The 20356-nt window shown below is 30.2% G+C and overlaps 1 protein-coding gene across 10 annotated transcripts in view; it reads left to right on the forward strand.

The window, feature by feature from the left end:
• LOC129915875 (piezo-type mechanosensitive ion channel component) overlaps positions 1–20356 on the forward strand; it is a 291170-nt gene that overhangs the window by 125530 nt on the left and 145284 nt on the right. For 9 of the 10 annotated variants that reach the window (XM_055995585.1, XM_055995575.1, XM_055995606.1 and 6 more), the window contains 7 exons: positions 3122–3495; positions 3561–4114; positions 4172–4374; positions 4430–4484; positions 4949–5150; positions 6196–6337; positions 6404–16589. In XM_055995585.1, coding sequence (XP_055851560.1) covers positions 3122–3495; positions 3561–4114; positions 4172–4374; positions 4430–4484; positions 4949–5150; positions 6196–6337; positions 6404–6577 — 1704 coding nt within the window. In that variant the 3' untranslated portion in view covers positions 6578–16589. Of the gene's footprint in view, positions 1–3121; positions 3496–3560; positions 4115–4171; positions 4375–4429; positions 4485–4948; positions 5151–6195; positions 6338–6403; positions 16590–20356 lie in introns of those variants that run through there. The other variant, XR_008772383.1, reaches the window with a different exon arrangement.

The raw sequence follows: 20356 nt of genomic DNA on the forward strand, positions 1-20356 counted from the left end.
AGACTGACAGACTGACAGACTGACAGACTGACAGACTGACAGACTGACAGACTGACAGACTGACAGACTGACAGACTGACAGACTGACAGACTGACAGACAGACAGACTGACAGACAGACTGACAGACAGACTGACAGACAGACTGACAGACAGACTGACAGGCAGACTGACAGACAGACTGACAGACAGACTGACAGACAGACTGACAGACAGACTGACAGACAGACAGACAGACAGACGGACTTCCGGGACCCACTTTTTTGGCATTGTCTACAATCGTAATGTCATGGAAAAATGTTATCTCAACTTTTTTTTTTTGTACGAATGCATAACTTGATATATAGTACCTATATCGCAAGTAAAATAAAATGCACGACTGGGGTCGCACGTACTTGCTCTTATGCTAAAGTAACTCTTATGTTAAAGCTTTTTATTCCAGAAAATTAGGAAAATTTTATTATTTGATATTTTCAAGAAATTTCATAAGTAGTGTAAAAAAATAAAATATGTTTTTATAATTAATTAAACACCGTTTTAAATGATATTTTACAAAAAACCAAGTATGCCATTTTATTACTTGTATAAAAAGGTATTTTTAGAAAAAAAATTTCGAAAATCGTTAGAGCCGTTTTTTAAAAAAATAATTTTTTATATATAAAAAATTTCTAACATTTTTCAAAAAAAAAGTTGGTATGCCATTTTTAAGAAATAATTGATTTACACATAAAAACGAAATTTAAAAATTTTTCACTAACTCGTTTTCAAAAAATTGATTTTTCAAAAAAAAAATTTGAAATATTTTTTAAAAATCCAAAAATTATTTTTTTGAAAATTTTCTAAAATTTTGATATTACTTTTACTTAAACGCTTTTGTATAAAAATTTTCGTTGAAATCGGGTTAATCTTGTACGAGATATTCAAAAACCAAAAAAACCGTTCTATGGCAGGTACCGTTAATAACGGTACAAAAAATATTTTTTGTTTATTTCAAAAGTTGGCTCTTATGGTAAATACTAAACACAAAAATTTTAATCAAAATCGTTAGAGCCGTTTTTGAGTTATTTGGTTTGAATTGAGAACTTTGTATGGGAGGTACACTTTCTAAGCGAGATAAAAAAAAACAAAAAAAAACCAACTTTCAGAATTCCATAAAAATCATCTGTACCAAATTTGAAGAAAATCCGTCCACCCGTTTAGGCTGTGGAAATGTGTACAGATGGACGTACAGACGCACAGACGCACAGACGCACGGACGGAATTGCGAGACCCACTTTTTTGGAATTCTCCATCATCGTAATGTTGGTTTTGATTAAAACCTCAAATTTTTTTTTCGACACGAAACCAATACTTGCCCTATTGAGCAAGTAAAAATTAATAGTTTCAATACGTGATCAAAAATGTCTAAAAATAAAATGCACGACTGGGTCGCACGAACTTGCTCTTAGAGTTCAAGTTGCTTAAATTTTTAAGACTTTTTATATAGAAACTTGGGAAATGTTGGTATATAAAAAAATAAATAAAATTAATTTTTCAAAAAAATAAAACAATATCTGAAATCAAATCGCCCCACAAAACAAGTATGCAGTTTTATTTGATATATAAAGGTGCATTTTTAGAAAAAAAATTTTCAAAATCGTTAGAGCCGTTTTTTAAAAAACTAATTTTTTATAAATAATTTTTTGAAAAAAAAGTTTAAAAATAAAATTGGTATGCCATTTTGTAGAAATCACTAATCAACGTCTAAATACAAAATTTCAAAAAAATTCAATGTCCCGTTTTCAAAAAATTGATTTTTCAAAAAAAAATTTTCAAATTTTTTTTTTAAATCCAAAAATTATTTTTTTCAAAATTTTATTTTTGGCTTATGTTTAAATTATATAAACGCTTTCGTATAAAAAATTTCGTTGAAATACAATAAGTGGTTTTGCAGAAAATTCGATTTGAAAAAAGCGGTCCTATGGCAGGTACCGTTAATAATGATTTTCCAAAAAAAATTTTTTCTTCGAAAGATAGACCTTGTTAAAAAACTAACACTTGAATTTTTTTAACAAAATCGTTGGAGCCGTTTTAGTGAAATTAAACTTTTCCGAAATTTTTGTATGACAGGTACCGTTATTTTTGGTCCAAAAAAATTAATTCCAAAAACCCCTCTGGAGAGCCTCCAAAAAATGCTACATAGCAAGTTTGGAGTCAATCGGTCCATCCGTTTAGGCTCTAGTTCCTTATACAGACAGACAGACAGACAGACTGACAGACTGACAGACTGACAGACTGACAGACTGACAGACTGACAGACAGACGGACAGACGGACTTCCGGGACCCACTTTTTTGGCATTGTCTATCATCGTAATGTCATGGAAAAATGTTATCTCAACTTTTTTTTTTTGTACGAATGCATAACTTGATATATAGTACCTATATCGCAAGTAAAAATGGCTGTTTAGGTAAAAAAAAAAAAAACAAATCCGCGCCGAAAAAAATAATATACGAGAAAATACTTTCGAGATCTTAGCTTCGCCTAGGGAAAGAAACCCTCAAATGTTCATAAAAAATCTTTTATATGGGAAATGGAGATGTGTTAATGGGCGGATTTTTCTGAGGGTACATCCAAAATATTTTACTCGCCTAGAGAATTATATCCTGAAAATTTCACCGAAATCTATAAGTTGTAACCGAAAAAAACTTATACCTATGTTGAAAAAGTTGGCGTGGCTGTGGGCGGATTATTCCAAAAGTACTTCCAAAACTTTTTACTCTCTTAGAGGACCAAACCCTGAAAATTTCATCGAAATCGTTAGAGCCGTTTCCGAGAACCCAATTTTATATTGTATATATTTTTATATACATATAAACAATTTAAGCTCGTTTAAGGTTATTAAATAGGTATTTAAATTATTTTTGGTGTCTATTTCAATTTGTTTACAAGTCAAATGTCAAAGTTTTTTTTTGAATGAAGGTACTTTAGATAGGAATATCCATAGAAATGGAATATCTCAAACTATATTTTAGGTTCACTTAACACTATCCGGTTGAACATTGTCTATTGACTTGTAAATGTTCTTTTAAAAGTCGTTTTTTATTTTTGATAAATAATTTAAAATAATTACTTTTTCTTTCAGTCCCAGCAAGGCGAAGGCGGTGTGCAAACATATTTAGTTGAAAACAAAGTGCCTATACCATTCCTTATTATGTTACTCGTTCAATTTATTTTAATTGTTATTGATCGGGCTCTTTATCTGCGGAAAGCTTTGGTTCACAAAATAGTTTTCCATTTCTTCTCCGTTATCGGCATACATATATGGATGTTTTTCGTTATTCCAGCAGTTACAGAACGAAGTTTTTATTCTTTAGCTCCTCCAATAATATTCTACATCATCAAATGTTTCTACCTATTGCTTTCATCATTCCAAATAAAATGTGGTTATCCAAAGAGAATTTTGGGCAATTTCCTCACAAAAGGGTTCACTTTGGTGAACATGATTTCGTTCAAATTGTAATTATTTTTTTGTTGATAAAGTTTTAATTTGTAAAATTAATAACCAAAAACATCTTATTTAGCTACATGCAAGTTCCATTCTTGTTTGAGCTTAGAACGATTCTCGACTGGGTGTGCACGGATACGACAATGACTCTTTTCGATTGGCTAAAAATGGAAGATATATTTTCGGAAATCTATTTCATAAAATGTGGCCGACAAATGGAAACAGACTTTCCAGCTATGCGAGCACAAAAAAAGGCCATGATGTCAAAAATCACTTTGGGCGGAACAATAATTTTACTAATAGTAGTTTCGATTTGGGGCCCTCTTTGTTTGTTTGCGTTAGGAAATGCAGTTGGACAATCAAATATACCCTATGAAGTATCGGCCTCAATTCGTATCGGACCCTATGACCCAATTTATGAAACCAATAACAGGGAAAGTATATATCCGTTCAATAGTACGATGTTTATGGACTTACAAAACGCTTACAAGAAGAAAAGGTCTGCTTTTACATTTTTAAGTAACTACGATGAAGGTGATATCGCAGCAATTATATTAAAAGCTAATGCTCCTTCATTGTGGGCCATCACTCCTCCAGACAAAGAACGACTCTTAGATGATTTGGTAGCAAGTGAGGAAATTGAAAATTCTTAATTTTATTCGACTGACTTTGGTTTTTTTTTCCTAGATCGATCTCTAACATGCCGCTTCACATACTCCTTTACAAGAACTCCACCTACGAAAGGAGGCATAGGAACGGTTGCCTCCGAAATCACTTATGAATTAGGCGAAACCTTTTTAGGTCGTGAAGCTATGATAGCAATGCTTCAGGGAAAAGCCACAACCAATAGTGTTGTAGTTCTACCAAAAATTTTGCCGAAATTTATAAAGGTATGTACATGGAAAAAAATATTAATTTTAGAGATACAACGTTTTCTACCTTCAGGTACATAACTCAGGAGACTTAAACTTCATAACACAGCTGATGCCTGATGATGAAGGTGAGTTTTTTTGTTTGAAAAATAAAAACCAACCACTCCGTTCTCCACACAATACAATACTATCTAATACATTATTTTTTACTTTAAAAAGTTTTATGACCTGTAGTCCAAAATGCGTTTCGCCCAGGTACAACAGTTGGACTCATCATTTTAGGTCGTCGTACCTGGGCGAAACGCATTTTGGAATACAGGTCATAAAAACTTTTTAAATTGAATTTTATTCATAAAGTCCACATAACTTAAACAAAAATTATGAATTTATTTTCATTATTTTAGTTTTCTGTTTTCTCATTATTTTTTATTACTTTTACAAATTGATAAATATCAAAAATATAACATACAAAAAATATTCAAGAGAAACAAAAATATAAACAAATTTTAGAATGAAGATTTTAGGCAGCTTTAATTGACAGCTTTAATTGATCAACCCTCCAAACACACTAATCTTCTTTATATTATTTCAGTTTATCGATCGCTAGCTATAAGACTGCATATCAACAACGATACTAATGGAGTATGGTGGGAGATACAAGAAACATGCGATGATGCTTTCTATAAAAACACTTTAAATCAGCTACCATATTCGAATTGTGAATCTGGAGTTGTCATGTATACTTTTAATGATAAAAAGTTCCCTTCAACCTTCAGTTTTCTGACAGCCGGAGGGTAAATATAAAAAAAAAACTTTATTGTAAATTCATAAAACAAATTTATTCGTCATCTAAATAAGCTTAATGGGGGAGTGAATTTTTTGTAATACGTTCAAAGTAGTACGTTTACCTTATGCATCAGACCGCTCATCAAATCCGGTAGTTCTTCGTTTTACAGTTTTTTTATAATACTATTTTTTATAATAAGTTCTTAAATTTTCGGACGGAAATTTCGAACGCAACACTATAAAAAATGTCAAGTTTTTGTTTTTGGCAAAAATGATCTCTCAGGGTCTAAAATCATCTTTGTGGGACTAATAGTTTCCAAGATATTGCTTTTCGAATTTTGTCAGTTTGTGGTAATCAAATAATTTTTGCAATACCGTTTTTGCACAAGTCGTGGTCACTGGTCAGTGGTGAATTTTGCACTTCAAAAGGTGTTTTGGTTTATAATTTGTCTTATGAAAACTACAATTTTTCTGCATCAGAAGAGAGTACGATCCACTATTTTAAATCAAAGATGCACAAAAGTGCATCTCATTAAATATGTACCTCGCTTTAAAGCTGTTAAACATAATATAAATCGTTTGAGACTTTGCAAACGAAATTTTTTTTTGAAAAAGTTACCTACTTGTACCGAGTTATTTGATGAAATGCACATTTTTTGTTTAAAAAAGGTGGCCGTTTTCATAACATTACACCATGTATACAAACTACAACGAAAACCTTTTGAACCGCAAAATTCACCACTGACCGCAGTACTTGTACTAAGAACAGTATTGAAAAAATAAATCAATTTCACCGAAACTGAAAAATTTTAAAAGAAATATCTTGCTACTTTTAACTTTAAGGCATTAAATAAGTGTCCGAAACCAGATTCGACGCACAGTTTTGCTCTATAGAATGGACAAGTTTACTGGCTATTGTACCTTCCTTTGGCAATCATATTTTTTAACATTTCAAACATTTTATGTTGATTAACTTTTATAACGTTTAAAAATTAACATACCTCTTTTAATAAAAAAACGGCTCATTTTGACTATAACTATTTATTATTTCAGAATCATCGGACTCTATACTACATTTGTGTTATTGGCGTCAAGAATATTGAAATCATCTATCGCCGGGCAAAGTAGAAGAATAATGTACGAAGATCTTCCATACGTTGATAGAGTTCTCCAATTGTGCCTTGATATTTATTTGGTACGTTTTTTGTTATTATAATGAAAACAAAAATAAAATTTTTTGAACACCCTATTTTACTTAAAGGTAAGAGAAGCATTAGAGCTCGCTCTTGAAGAAGATCTATTCGCCAAACTACTCTTCCTCTACCGTTCACCGGAAACAATGATCAAATGGACTCGGCCGAAAGAAGAAACCAACGATGACGAAACAGACACGGAGAGTGTACGAAGTAGAAATAGTCATCGCCGAATGGATTAAATCAAACATAACTGTAAAAGAGCTTATTTTCATACAGCATCAAACAGTATATGACAAAACAAAACTCGTAACCAAAACAAAAGTTCAGGGATTCTAAGCATTTTTAGTTAACTTTAATAATTGCGGCGCTCTATTTACATATATATGTTTTATTAGTAATTTAATTTGGTGGCTCTTTTATTTACTTGAGAGAAAAATCATTTGAAAACATAAACAAATAATACATATAGCTATAAATTTATTAAAATAGCATTTTAAGAATTATGTATAAATATTTATTAACTACTTACTAAGTAAACTATTAAACTATTAGATTGTCATTAATTTTGTTTAAAAAGTAACACATATAATCAAATCACAAATGGTTGTACATAAAATAAGATTGTTAAGTCTTTAAAATATTAGTTGATTGTGTTTTTTTCCCGTAGGTTTTTTTTTTTTGTAAATATGGATACAACATCATATGTACTGTATTAGGAATACCTTCCTCTCAAAAGTTAACTTAATTTTTCTGGTATATCAGGAAACCCAGAAATCTCAACAAACTGAACACAATTTCTCAGATTTGTGTTTCCTTTCTTCTTCTTTCCCTCAGTTTCTGTTCGAGTAAATTTATAAATCTCAGAAATCTACAATACATTCCTTAACCAAATCTTTTTTATCTTCAACAGTTTTAATCCAGTCAAATAAGGGTTTCACCTCGGAATGAATGCTAATAGAAATTTTTTTTGCTCAATATCTTCATTTTGGCATTCTATAACATAGCTCAAAAGTCTAGAAAAATCTAATGTCCGCGAGTCGCAATTTTCAAGGTCAAAGCGCGAAAGGAGATTTTCAAAATCCGCAATAATAGACAATGGTATTATATACACATATGATGCATGTCTTAGAGGTATTTTTTAATGCTGATGCCAAAAAATCTAAAATCAAATTTTAATTTTTTCACAAATTTTAACATAAAGTGAACGATCAAAACTTTCACAAATATAAATAATACAGTAAAATAAGGTGAAAAAAGGGGTAAATCTCGAAATGAATGCTAATAGAAATTTTGTTTTGCTCAACATCTTCATTTTAGCATTCTATAACATACCTCAAAATTCTAGAAAAATCTAATGTCCGCGAGTCGCGATTTTCAAGGTCAAAGCGCGAAAGGAGATTTTCAAAATTCGCAATAATAGACAATGGTATTATATAAACATATGATACATGTCTTAGATGTATTTTTTAATGCTGATGCCAAAAAATCTTAAATCAAGACAATCTGACGTCTCTGAAAAATGTTATACCAGTTTTTCATCTGTCAACCCATATTATTATAACAGTTGCAAACTTACTACCGAAAACCCTTAAAAGTTATGGTAGAGGAACCAAATTTTGCATGAGGGTTTTCCTATCCATTATCATTAAGGATCAAAACAATGCAATGAAAAAACATATAAATCTATGAACAAATGGTATTTTTTGAGAAAAGGGAAATTGTAGGATATGCACTAAAAAACATCCTGGTACAATCTTGGAATTAGTGCTAATAGGCTAATTTTTTTGTTTCTATCTTAGCTTAGATATTCTATAACTTATGACAAAAATCTAAAAAAATCTCATGTCCGCAAGTCCTAATTTTTCTGGTTCGAAGATAAGGTGCACATTTTAAAAAATTGAAAAACTACTCTTCAGATATTTGTGTCAGATCAACATGAATAAGGTACATTACTTTTCAGGGATGGTCAGATTGATTTGTTTGTATGCTTTGTTGGAATCAGCGTTAAAAAATACGTTGAAATCATATGGGTTATGTTGGTATACATATAAGAATCTAAAGTTTTTAAATCTGCACCTAACTTTAGTTTAGTACCAGGATGTTTTTTAGTGCATATCCTAAAATGTTCCCTTTTTTAAAAAAATACCAATTTTTCATAGATATGAATGTTTTTTCCATTGCATTTTACAGATTCCTAATAATAATGGATATGAAAACCTTCATGCAAAATTTGGTTCCTCTACCATAACTTTAAAGGGTTTTTCGGTAGTAAGTTTGCAACTGTTATAATAATATGGGTTGACAGATGAAAAACTGGTATAACATTTTTCAGAGACGTCAGATTTAAGATTTTTTGGCATCAGCATTAAAAAATACCTATGTATCATATGTTTATATAATACCATTGTCTATTATTGCGAATTTTGAAAATCTCCTTTCGCGCTTTGACCTTGAAAATCGCGACTCGCGGACATTAGATTTTTCTAGAATTTTGAGGTATGTTATAGAATAGGGCTGTAAAAGTAACGACAAAATGAGTACCCGCATGTATACGTTACTTTTGGTTCTAGTACCCGCATCAACGATATCGTTACTCGTTACTTTAGGTATATTTCGTATGTTTCGCATGTTTCGCATGTTTCGTATGCTTCGTATGCTTCGTATATTTCGTATATTTCGTATGTTTCGTATATTTCGTATATTTCCTACATTTGGTATTTTTGTTATGTCTCACGATTTACGTTAAGAACTTATTATTTTGGTTGTTTTTTTTTTTTAATATATATTAAAAGTAAAAACGACATTAAAAATTTAATAATGCAAGATTTTGAATGACAAGAAATCTTTTTTAAAATGGTATACAAATATTCTCTAGCTCAACTAGCTTAGCAAAGAGTAAAGTTTTCAAGAATCTGCTTTCAATATCAGATTTTCGATGTACCTAAAAGTAATTTTTTTTTTAAGATATGAACGTGCCGGTGCTGAATAAAGTTTTTACCAGATATAGTTAAATAGAATCATAACTAACATAATTAAGAAACCAAACAATTCAAGATTCAAATAAGAATATACGAACACGCCCATGTTTCGTTTCCTCCCGGTCCAAACTTAAAAATTGTCATTGCAGCCAACCTAAAATAAAAAACCATTCAATCATTTCACTCAATCACATTCATTCCATATTCTCATTCAAAGTTGTCGTCACTCATGTCAGACACCACCTCACCACACACAAGCACGAAAGTAGTACCTTCTTGAAATCAAAAGAAAAAAAAACAAAAACTTTAAACCACGAATAAAACCAAAATTGTAATTATTTGTTTGAATCAAACTAAAGAATAAAATAAATTAAACAAATCAAATAAATAAAAAGAAAAATTCTTTTTATTAATTACAAAAGGAAAAAAGGAGAAAACAGAATACAAGTACGGCTACGCCCCAACAGATGCAGTGTACCATTTTGTTTTTGTTTCACATTTCGTATACCTATCCAAATTGGTATTCTAATTGGAATGTATCTACACTACACTCAAACACACTTTCACATAATTCACTCCACAAGCACATGTCCATAAAAAACAGGGACGAAAGAGAAAGAAACAGAGTTCTTATTTACCCCTTTTGATAAACATACACAAAAACAGAACAACAAAATCATAAAATACATAAATGATGATACCGAACCGACACGAGATGCGAAATAATGCGCACACGACAAATGCAGTGTACCATTTTGTTTTCGTTTCGCATTTCCAAATTGGTATTGGAATTGGAGTATCGTCGTTACTCGTATGTTCCGTATTTTTCGTATGTTTCGCACGTTTCGTATGTTTCGCATGTTTCGTTACTTGTTCAGTACTAGTAACGAAACATACGAGTAACGAAATTATTTGGGCAGTAACGTTTCGTTTCTCGTTACTGAAGTGAATACCCGCATTTAAGTAACGAATACATACGGTTTGCTACAGCTCTATTATAGAATGCTAAAATGAAGATGTTGAGCAAAACAAAATTTCTATTAGCATTCATTTCGAGATTTACCCCTTTTTTCACCTTATTTTACTGTATTATTTATATTTGTGAAAGTTTTGATCGTTCACTTTATGTTAAAATTTGGGTAATACAACGTTTCGATCGTCCATTATTTGTTAATATAAAACTTTCAAGTTTGATTTTTTGGTAGAATCCTACCGAATTTGGTAGGTTTTGTTGGTTTTAGTAGGTTGTTAGGTTTAAAATCGATTTGGTAGGTTCTTTGGTCAACAATTTTCAAAAACAATTTCCAATAAAAAAAATCATTTCATTTTTTTTTCTTATAAACTGCAAAATCTTTTTTTAAACGAGCAATGTGGACTCGTCCCACATATCTTTTTAACCAATTAAAAAAATTAAAATTTTACATTTTGAAGGGTCAACTAATATACTCGTTATATAGGTACTTTGAACTACAAGAGCATGTACAGTCCGTAACACATGGATAGCCTCACCCGTAGTAAACTTAAAAATCATCTTTTTTCTGTACTTTTTAGATGCGAACAAAATGTAATTTTAACGTACATAGATACTTCTGTGTCAGGGATGTAGACAAGCTTTACTTGAATTATTGAAGTTAATGGTGTTTTCTCTCGGAACATTTTGTGAATGTCAATAAAATAGACGTTTTTTTTGTAACATCAAAAACTATTTTTTGTATTAATTAACGAGGTTAAGCGCCCCCCTTTTTACTTAGAATTATGTCAGAAATACGACAATTTAAAGAATAGTCAAAAAATATCAACAAATCTGATGAAAAGTTATCCCGGAGGGCTTCGATGCCATCATTTAGCTTCTCTTTCTTCAGATACAGCTTTCTTCTCTTCATCATTTATATACCGTTACACTTGAAGCTGTAGGAACAAGATGGCTTACATAGTTTTTTTTTTTAACTTTGGCTTTCTTTCCACGTTGTTTAAGCTTTATATAGCATTCAAATAATTTTATTTCATTAATAAACTTGTAACAAATGTAAAAAAAATTATTAAAAGTTGTTTTTAAATTAACGAAAATACTTGTTTAAATGGTTTAAATCTTAAAATAAAGTATGCCATTTCATTTCTTGTATAACAGATCATTTTATTTTTTTGTAAATTATTGAAACGTTTTTCAAAAAAAAAATCAAAAGAAAAAAAAATTGGTATATCGTTATAAAGAAATTATTCATCCATATATTGAAACAAAATTTCAAGAAAATTCATTTATCCGTTGGGAAAAATATTCTTCATTTTTTCATAAGCATGACGAAGCAGTTCGTTAGATTTTGGCATAGACCCGTATACTCCAGTCAAAGCGTCATTTGACCTTGCGATGAGAGGCACTGTCTGTTTTTATTTCATGGATCGATGGGGGTATATTTAAAAGGCTTAAACCCAATTTCTCACCACCTGATCATTCTTTTTAGCGGAGTTATTCACAAAAATGCATTTTTTTGGATATTTTACTTCTAAGCTAATATCTTTGCTCCGGATTATCGTAGACCAAAAAATAAACATGCATTCTCTTCCTTATAATATTTTCTATCGTTGTATGTAATTTCATTGTATTTGAGTGAGTAAATATAAAATGGCAGCCATTTAAAGTCAAATTCCTGTTGTTAAAAAACACATTTTTGTCATTATTTCGAAAAAAGCTTATATCATGATTAACATTTTTCTAACCTATTTTGTAGCCCTGTTCATGTCCTGCATTTTACAGAAAAAATGAGCTCTTTATCACCAAAGATGGCCGAGCTATTGATAAATGAACGCATGCAAATAATAAAGCAATGAATTGTTCGTTACAACATTTTCTATCAATTTAGTGCACAATCTTTTTGTTGAAACCAATAAAAAATAAGTAATATTAAGTCAAAGTCGTTTTTTTGTTTAGCAAACTCTTGCCTTATTATTTTGCAAACGGTGCGAGTATTGGCTAAGAAAATAAAATATTATTGTAGTCCTTTAAATTATCTACAATTAAAAAAAAAAATTAGCTCTCTACGACCCACACGAGCCGAGTAATTAATTTTTTAAAAAAGGTCCAAATGACCAACGAAAAAACATAAGACAAATTCTCTTATAACAAGAAACAATGAAAACAACCCCTCTCACTGAGAACTAGTATTCGAATCATAAACAAGGGAAATTTTTTTGAATTTTCGTACGGATTAATGCTTTCTTAAAATTATAATAGCTCGGCTCCCGTGGGTCGTAGAAAGCTAAATTTTTTTTTGAATTGTAGATAATTTAAAGGACTACAATAATATTTTATTTTCTTAGCCAATACTCGCACCGTTTGCAAAATAATAAGGCAAGAGTTTGCTAAACAAAAAAACGACTTTGACTTAATATTACTTATTTTTTATTGGTTTCAACAAAAAGATTGTGCACTAAATTGATAGAAAATGTTGTAACGAACAATTCATTGCTTTATTATTTGCCGTAGGACATTCTGAAGACGAGTTATTCCCAAAAAACGATATTTGTGGGTGTTTTCGCACCGGTTTTGCATGCGTTCATTTATCAATAGCTCGGCCATCTTTGGTGATAAAGAGCTCATTTTTTCTGTAAAATGCAGGACATGAACAGGGCTACAAAATAGGTTAGAAAAATGTTAATCATGATATAAGCTTTTTTCGAAATAATGACAAAAATGTGTTTTTTAACAACAGGAATTTGACTTTAAATGGCTGCCATTTTATATTTACTCACTCAAATACAATGAAATTACATACAACGATAGAAAATATTATAAGGAAGAGAATGCATGTTTATTTTTTGGTCTACGATAATCCGGAGCAAAGATATTAGCTTAGAAGTAAAATATCCAAAAAAATGCATTTTTGTGAATAACTCCGCTAAAAAGAATGATCAGGTGGTGAGAAATTGGGTTTAAGCCTTTTAAATATACCCCCATCGATCCATGAAATAAAAACAGACAGTGCCTCTCATCGCAAGGTGAGGCCCTTTTTTCCGACGCTTTGACTGGAGTAGTATTGCGATTCACAACTTTCAAGTTGATAAATACTCAAATTTGGTATTTTAAAATTTAATTTATGGGAAAACTGGTCAACTTGTAAATGGAATTTTTTAATTAGATTTCAATTAATAACGGTTCACAATTATCTGTTTTCAAAACTTTTGTTAATTAATGTGAATGTCCATTTGCCACAAAAAATTAATTATATTTAATCTTTTGTCAAAAATACCGGGAAATACTGGTATTATATTCTAGTTGCAAAAAAAGATAATTCATTTTTGATCTGAGGTCAAATTCTCTGATTGGTCAACTGTCAAAAAAAGTCTTTCCAATTTAGGTGTCTGCCCCATGCGATCTAAAAAAATTCTTAAGTAAATTTCGAAATTTTTCAAAAATAAAATATCAAAACTAATTTAGTCAATTTACTTAAATTTCCGTTCAAAAAATGAAGTTGCCTAAATAAATCTAGTCCCTAATATTTCCTAGACGTGCCCAATTTCTCTTCCTTCCAGAAGAAGAACTGTCATTCGAGGCCAATAGCAAACTTTCAGAATTTAATTTTTAGTCCAAAAAATTATCGAAAAAAAAAACAATTCTAACGATTAAAAATTGTGATTGTAAAGAATTTAATTTTTTTTTATCCATAAACATATTTATATACAGTTATGTGAAAAACATTTTTAAAAAATTAAATAAAAATCTTTAAAATTTTAATCAATTTTTACTAAATGGATGTTGGTACCTATATACATTAGTGCTACTCAGTAGTGCATTTTATTTTACTAAGTCATGAGTTTCATACAATTGTAATCAAACTATCTACCAACATTGTTTAAACTGAAAAAAACTGCTTAATTAATGATATAAAAAGACTTTTGCTACATCACACACTTTATTAACCTTATAAATTACTAAAAATACCAGTGAAAGTTTACTATATAGTCCAGATTTTTCAACAGCTCAGTATCTGCTAATATTTTTCATTTTAGTACCTGGGTGACCGAACTTTGCTCGGTATCTTTAAATGTTATAACTTTCAGTGAAAAAAGTCAAATATGAGGCCTCAGTTATAGCTATCAGTAAAATCCATCAGTAAAAATTGAACCATCAGGAATCTGAAATGTTTTACTGATGAGCGTTCATAGCAATCAGTAAATTTACGTCACTAAATTATAATGTTTTTTTGACATTTGCTTCCCAAACTATTTTTTTACTGATCATTGCATCAGTAATTTTTTTTATGATGGCACCGGAACAGTAAAAAAATGAAACGCCATCAGTAAAACGAAATGGAATTTTTTTTGGCATTTGAAATCAGTTGTTCAGTAAGGCCTCAGTTATAGCTATCAGTAAAATCCATGAGTAAAAATTGAAACATCAGGAATCTGAAATCTTTTACTGATGAGCGTTTATAGCAATCAGTAAATTTACGTCATTAAATTAAATGTTTATTTGACATTCGCGCCTCAAGAAATTTTTTTACTGTTGATTTCATCAGTAATTTTTTTAATGATGGCACCGGAATAGTAAAAAAATGAAACGCCATCAGTAAAACGAAATGGAATTTTTTTTGGCATTTGGCCAGTCAGCTGTTCAGTAAAATGAAATTTCATCAGTAAAATTTATAAAATGAATTTGTGTATGAAATTTAACACAAAATGCATTGATTCTTTTTGAAAAAATTAGTGGAAATATGTTTTCAATTTATTACATCAAAATTTTCCACAAAATATAAGATTAAAGTATTCAAAATAGCAAAACTAAATTTTTACTGATGGATTTTACTGATAGCTATAACTGAGCCCTAAGGCCTCAGTTATAGCTATCAGTAAAATCCATTAGTAAAAATTGAAACATCAGGAATCTGAAATCTTTTACTGATGAGCGTTTATAGCAATCAGTAAATTTACGTCATTAAATTAAATGTTTATTTGACATTCGCGCCTCAAGAAATTTTTTTACTGTTGATTTCATCAGTAATTTTTTTAATGATGGCACCGGAACAGTAAAAAAATGAAACGCCATCAGTAAAACGAAATGGAATTTTTTTTGGCATTTGGCAGTCAGCTGTTCAGTAAAATGAAATTTCATCAGTAAAATTTATAAAATGAATTTGTGTATGAAATTTAACACAAAATGCATTGATTCTTTTTGAAAAAATTAGTGGAAATATGTTTTCAATTTATTTCATCAAAATTTTCCACAAAATATAAGATTAAAGTATTCAAAATAGCAAAACTAAATTTTTACTGATGGATTTTACTGATAGCTATAACTGAGCCCTAAAATGAAACTTCATCAGTAAAATTTATAAAATGGATTTGTGAATACAATTTAACACCAAATGCAATGCTTCTTTTTGAAAAAATTAGTTAAAATAAGCTTTCAACTTATTTCATCAATATTAGTTCAAAATAAAAGTTTAAAGTATTCAAAATAGGTAAACAAAATTTTTACTGATGGATTTTACTCATAGCTATAACTGAGGCCTAAAAAGCAATTTTTTGGAGTGGGTTTGAGTTTGCAATGACCAGTTTTTTCGCGGGTTATAAAACACCACATTCCCACTTTATAATACAGTTTATTTACGTTTGAATATACATGCGACGATCGGCAATGGATAGAAGGGTTACAGGAATCTGCATTATCGAAAATGCCTACAGCAATGAGATCCCTTTTTGTTCAAATTTTAATTTACGGGTCAGAAAGTTTTAGATGGTGAATATAAAGTTAATCTTTTTCTCAACTTTAGCATTGGCGGCAAAGCTTAGTATGAAGAAATACTATTTTTATCCCTGTCTCTGTTTTATTCTGTATCAGTGGATGCTTTACTTCTCTCTTTTTTACTTATATATTATAAGATTAACATTAGGTCAATGGTGTTGCTTGTTGTGAAGCCTGGTACGCTGCTCGCGCTAAATTTTAGCTCCCATACAAATTATCGAAAATTTTTAGCCGAGATAAAATGGATCCCATACAAGTTATTGATAACTTGTATGGGAATTTTATCTCAGCTAAAATTTAGCGCGAGCAGCGTACCAGGCTTGAGTTATTTTATTCTTAAGCCTGGTACGCAGTTCGCGCTAAATTTTAGCCGAGATAAAATTCCCATTCAAGTTATCGATAATTTGTATGGGATCCATTTTAGCTGAGACAAAATTTTTCGATAATTTGTATGGGAGCTAAAATTTAGCGCGAGCTGCGTACCAGGCTTTATACGTTAACAATAGTCGCATTAAAAAAAAAAAAAACGTAAAACAAAGATAATGATTAGTGACACCAAATTAACAAATAAATTTCAATACATGATCAAAAAATTCATGATCTAAAAAATTTTGTTTAGTTATTAGGGGTATTCACGATCCGGTGCACGAAAAAGTGTAAAATTGCTAAATTTTATTTTTCTACTACAACAACTACAAAAGACAAATTTTACCCCATTGTATTTTATTTTTGTAATAGGGTTAGGGTATAGGAAAAGTGTAAACAAATTGTAGTCTAGGTATTTGGCTGTTTAAATTTTAGAAAATGTTACACTTTTGCAACGATACAAGACCATTTGCATCGAATCGTGAATACCCCTATTGTAAAAAAAAGAAAAAGAACAATGCGTTAAACATGGAACCATCCCTCAAAATTTAATTGAAATCGTTGAAAAATCCTCAAAATGTCATCGAAATCTTAAAAGCTATAACCAAAAAACTTATATGTGAGAAAAATAAGCGTAGCTGTGGGCGGATATTTATAAAAGTACTTCCAAAATATTTTATTCGCCTAGAAGACCAAACCCTCAAAATTTCATCTAAATCTTTAGTTGTTACCGAAAAAAATTCTAGGTTAAAAAAGTAGGCGTGGCAGTGGGCGGATTTTTCCACAAACACTTCCAAAACCTTTTTCTCGCTTAGATAAACAAACCCTGAAAATTTCATCGAAATCGTTAGAGCCGTTTCCGAAAAAAACTTATATGTTAAAAAAGTGGTCGTGGCAGTGGGCGTATTTTTCCAAAAAAAAATTCCAAAACTTTTTACTCGCTTAGATAAACAAACCCTGAAAATTTCATCGAAATCGCTAGAGCCGTTATCGAAAAAACTTATATGGTAAAAAAGTGGGCGGATTTTTCCAAAAATACTTCCAAATCTTTTTAAACGCTGAAAATTTCATCGAAATCGTTAGGGCCATTTCCGAGATCCCAATTTTATATATGTATATATATATTTATATATATATAAACAATTTTAGCTCGTTTAAAGTTATAAGATTATTCGCTAAACAAAAGCAAAACAAATACTTATGTACTTCTGTAGTTTTTTTTTTTTTTTTTTTTTTGCGTTTAGCCTGGTACGCTGCTCGAGCTAAATTTTAGCTGAGATAAAATTCCCATACAAGTTATCGATAACTTGTATGGGATCCATTTTATCTCGGCTAAAAATTTTCGATAATTTGTATGGGAGCTAAAATTTAGCGCGAGCAGCGTACCAGGCTTTTATAATGAAAAATTAGTAGCTTCTGAGTTGTCAATATTAGCTGTAATTTTGGAGATGGAAGATTTTTCAGTTGTGTTCAGGAATTTTCAATAGAACGTAGGTACATTTAAAGAAGTCAATGCAATATATATATATATATTTTCCATTCATCACCAAACATGCACTCATGCTCTAGGCCGTTCCCATATGCTCGGGCATATGGGAATGGCCTTGATTTCCTTATATGTACATTCTATTGAAAAATGCTAGGAACGTACTCATGAGTAGTCTATCACATAAGAAAAGGTAGCTATTACTGTAAGAAGTTCAAAAGCTTGCAGGATATTTTTTGCTACAACTGCATAATTAAAGCGTTATTATAATATTTTCATACTTTTAAGCTGTGACGGCACAGCTTACTATATTGATTACACAATAAATATATTTATGCATATAAGTATGAGCATAATTAAAAAATAAAACCCGTTTTTACAAATGTTTGTTCAACTTTTCTCTCGTCGAAAATTGCAGTTACATCAATGTTTTATTAACATGCAATGTGTTTTCAAAGGTATTTTTTTTTGTGTTCACTTTTTTAATTTATCTAGGTATTTTTATTTTTGTTATCTCATAGTTATATTATGTGCTTTATTTTAGTTTTTGCGATATCTACTATTCAATTTAATCAATATAGAAAACTATTTAAAATAATATAAAAAAGTTTGTATTGTATTTTAAAGTTAAAGCTGAATGCTTTATATGGAATTGTATACTAAACAGATAATTTTGTCTGAAAAAATCTAAACAACCCATTTTTATAACGAAATAAAATCGCAACTAAATTTAAAAATTTAAGAGGAATAAATTGTTTGTATTTTTTGAATAAATAAAAAAATTATATACAAATGTACTAAACAAATAATGTATAAACATACAAATCTGAATAATAAATTCAATTCATAACACAATATTAAACTTGGAGTTATTGTTCAATGTATTTTTCTAATAAAAACGAACATTTCTATAAGACTAAAAATATATATATAAAAAAATATATGTATGTATATTTGCATATAAATAAATATTTTGTCTGCTCCTATTATGTTATACGAGTTGAACAGTGACGATGAAATCTTGTCGTTGGAACTTCAGGTGGGTCTGAAGTCGTCTCAAGTGACGTTTTGGCTTTATTCGGAGGTGGTGGTATTGAATTATTTAGCATCGAAGTAACACTTTTTGAAATAAGAATAGGCTGAATTCTATTGTACCCATTATAACCAGTTTTGTATTTTTCCAGTCTAATTGAGATTCTTTCAACCTCGCTGCACACCCATTTTTGACCACGAACACAGAATCCTTGTACCATTTTTAATAATGTTGATATGTTTGATCAATTCTGGAAGAAAAAAATTATAAAATTTCTTTTAGGTTAAATAAATCAAATAATTTACATTTTAGTTATTATTTAATAGTATATTTAATAGACCTGAGCTGGAAAACCAAGCATAACTTTAGACACTTTTCATAGAAAATGAAACTTTCTATGAAAATAAGTTGGTTAAAAAATTAAAAAAAATAGTTTAGATTAAAATTCTGATCCAAAATCAAGGAAAAAGTTAAAACTTTAAAGTTAAAACTTAAAACTTTATTTTCCTTAAGTACATACTATTTGGTTTGTTAAGTGCAGAATGAACCCGGTGCCTTCAAACTTTGAACTAATGAAATGAAGTAGAGGTTCAATTCTTTGATATTATCAAATCTCGATCGTAGAAAAGTAACGATCGGAAACTTTATTCGGTTCATGGAACCGACGCATGTCAGTAGACACAAGAAGCACATAATTTTATCCATATAAATTATGTAGATATGTACGTATGTATAGAACTTCCAATAAAAAAATAAATATACTTTAATTTATATTTTATTTTTCTTGACATGTTTTAGTTCCGGGGCTTTGTTTCAATTTTTTTTTTTATTCTTTTTGTGTTGTACGGAAAGGTTCCGCAACTATTAGCTGTCGGGAAGAATGGGAGAGTAAAGCATTGCAATTCGCACAAAATTTAATCTTCAACGAGAATCGAAGAGAGAAAGGTGCAGAGCAACACATGAATTTTAATATACAACGAGAATCGAAGAGAAAAAATCGCGATACAACGAATTGATTAGAGAAAATTTATTTGCGTTTAAGTTTTTTTAACCCTTTTTATGAAGAACGAAGGCCACCATTCGTTGTTCTATTTATTTTGACTTTTAGAAAGGCACCCCTATATAGTTTTAAATTTTTTTCTTTTGAAAGCCGCCCTTTATCATAAAAATAAATCTATTTTACTTTTGCTCTACACTTTTAGAAAGACGAAGGCGCCTGGCACTCTCAAGGACGGAAGGGGCCTTGAATTTCAACGAAACTCCGTATGAAAGGACACGCATCTCAATCGTTATTCAATTTATTTTTACTTTCACAAAGGCGCCCTTTTAAGGAATAAAGCGCCCCAACGTTCGGTTTAATTTTAAGCCCTACTTCTCAGAGTTTATTTTTTTTCTTATATTGTTAATTTGTAAGAA

This window comes from Episyrphus balteatus, chromosome 1 (assembly GCF_945859705.1).
Source record: "Episyrphus balteatus chromosome 1, idEpiBalt1.1, whole genome shotgun sequence".
Taxonomy (NCBI): Eukaryota; Metazoa; Arthropoda; class Insecta; order Diptera; family Syrphidae; genus Episyrphus; species Episyrphus balteatus.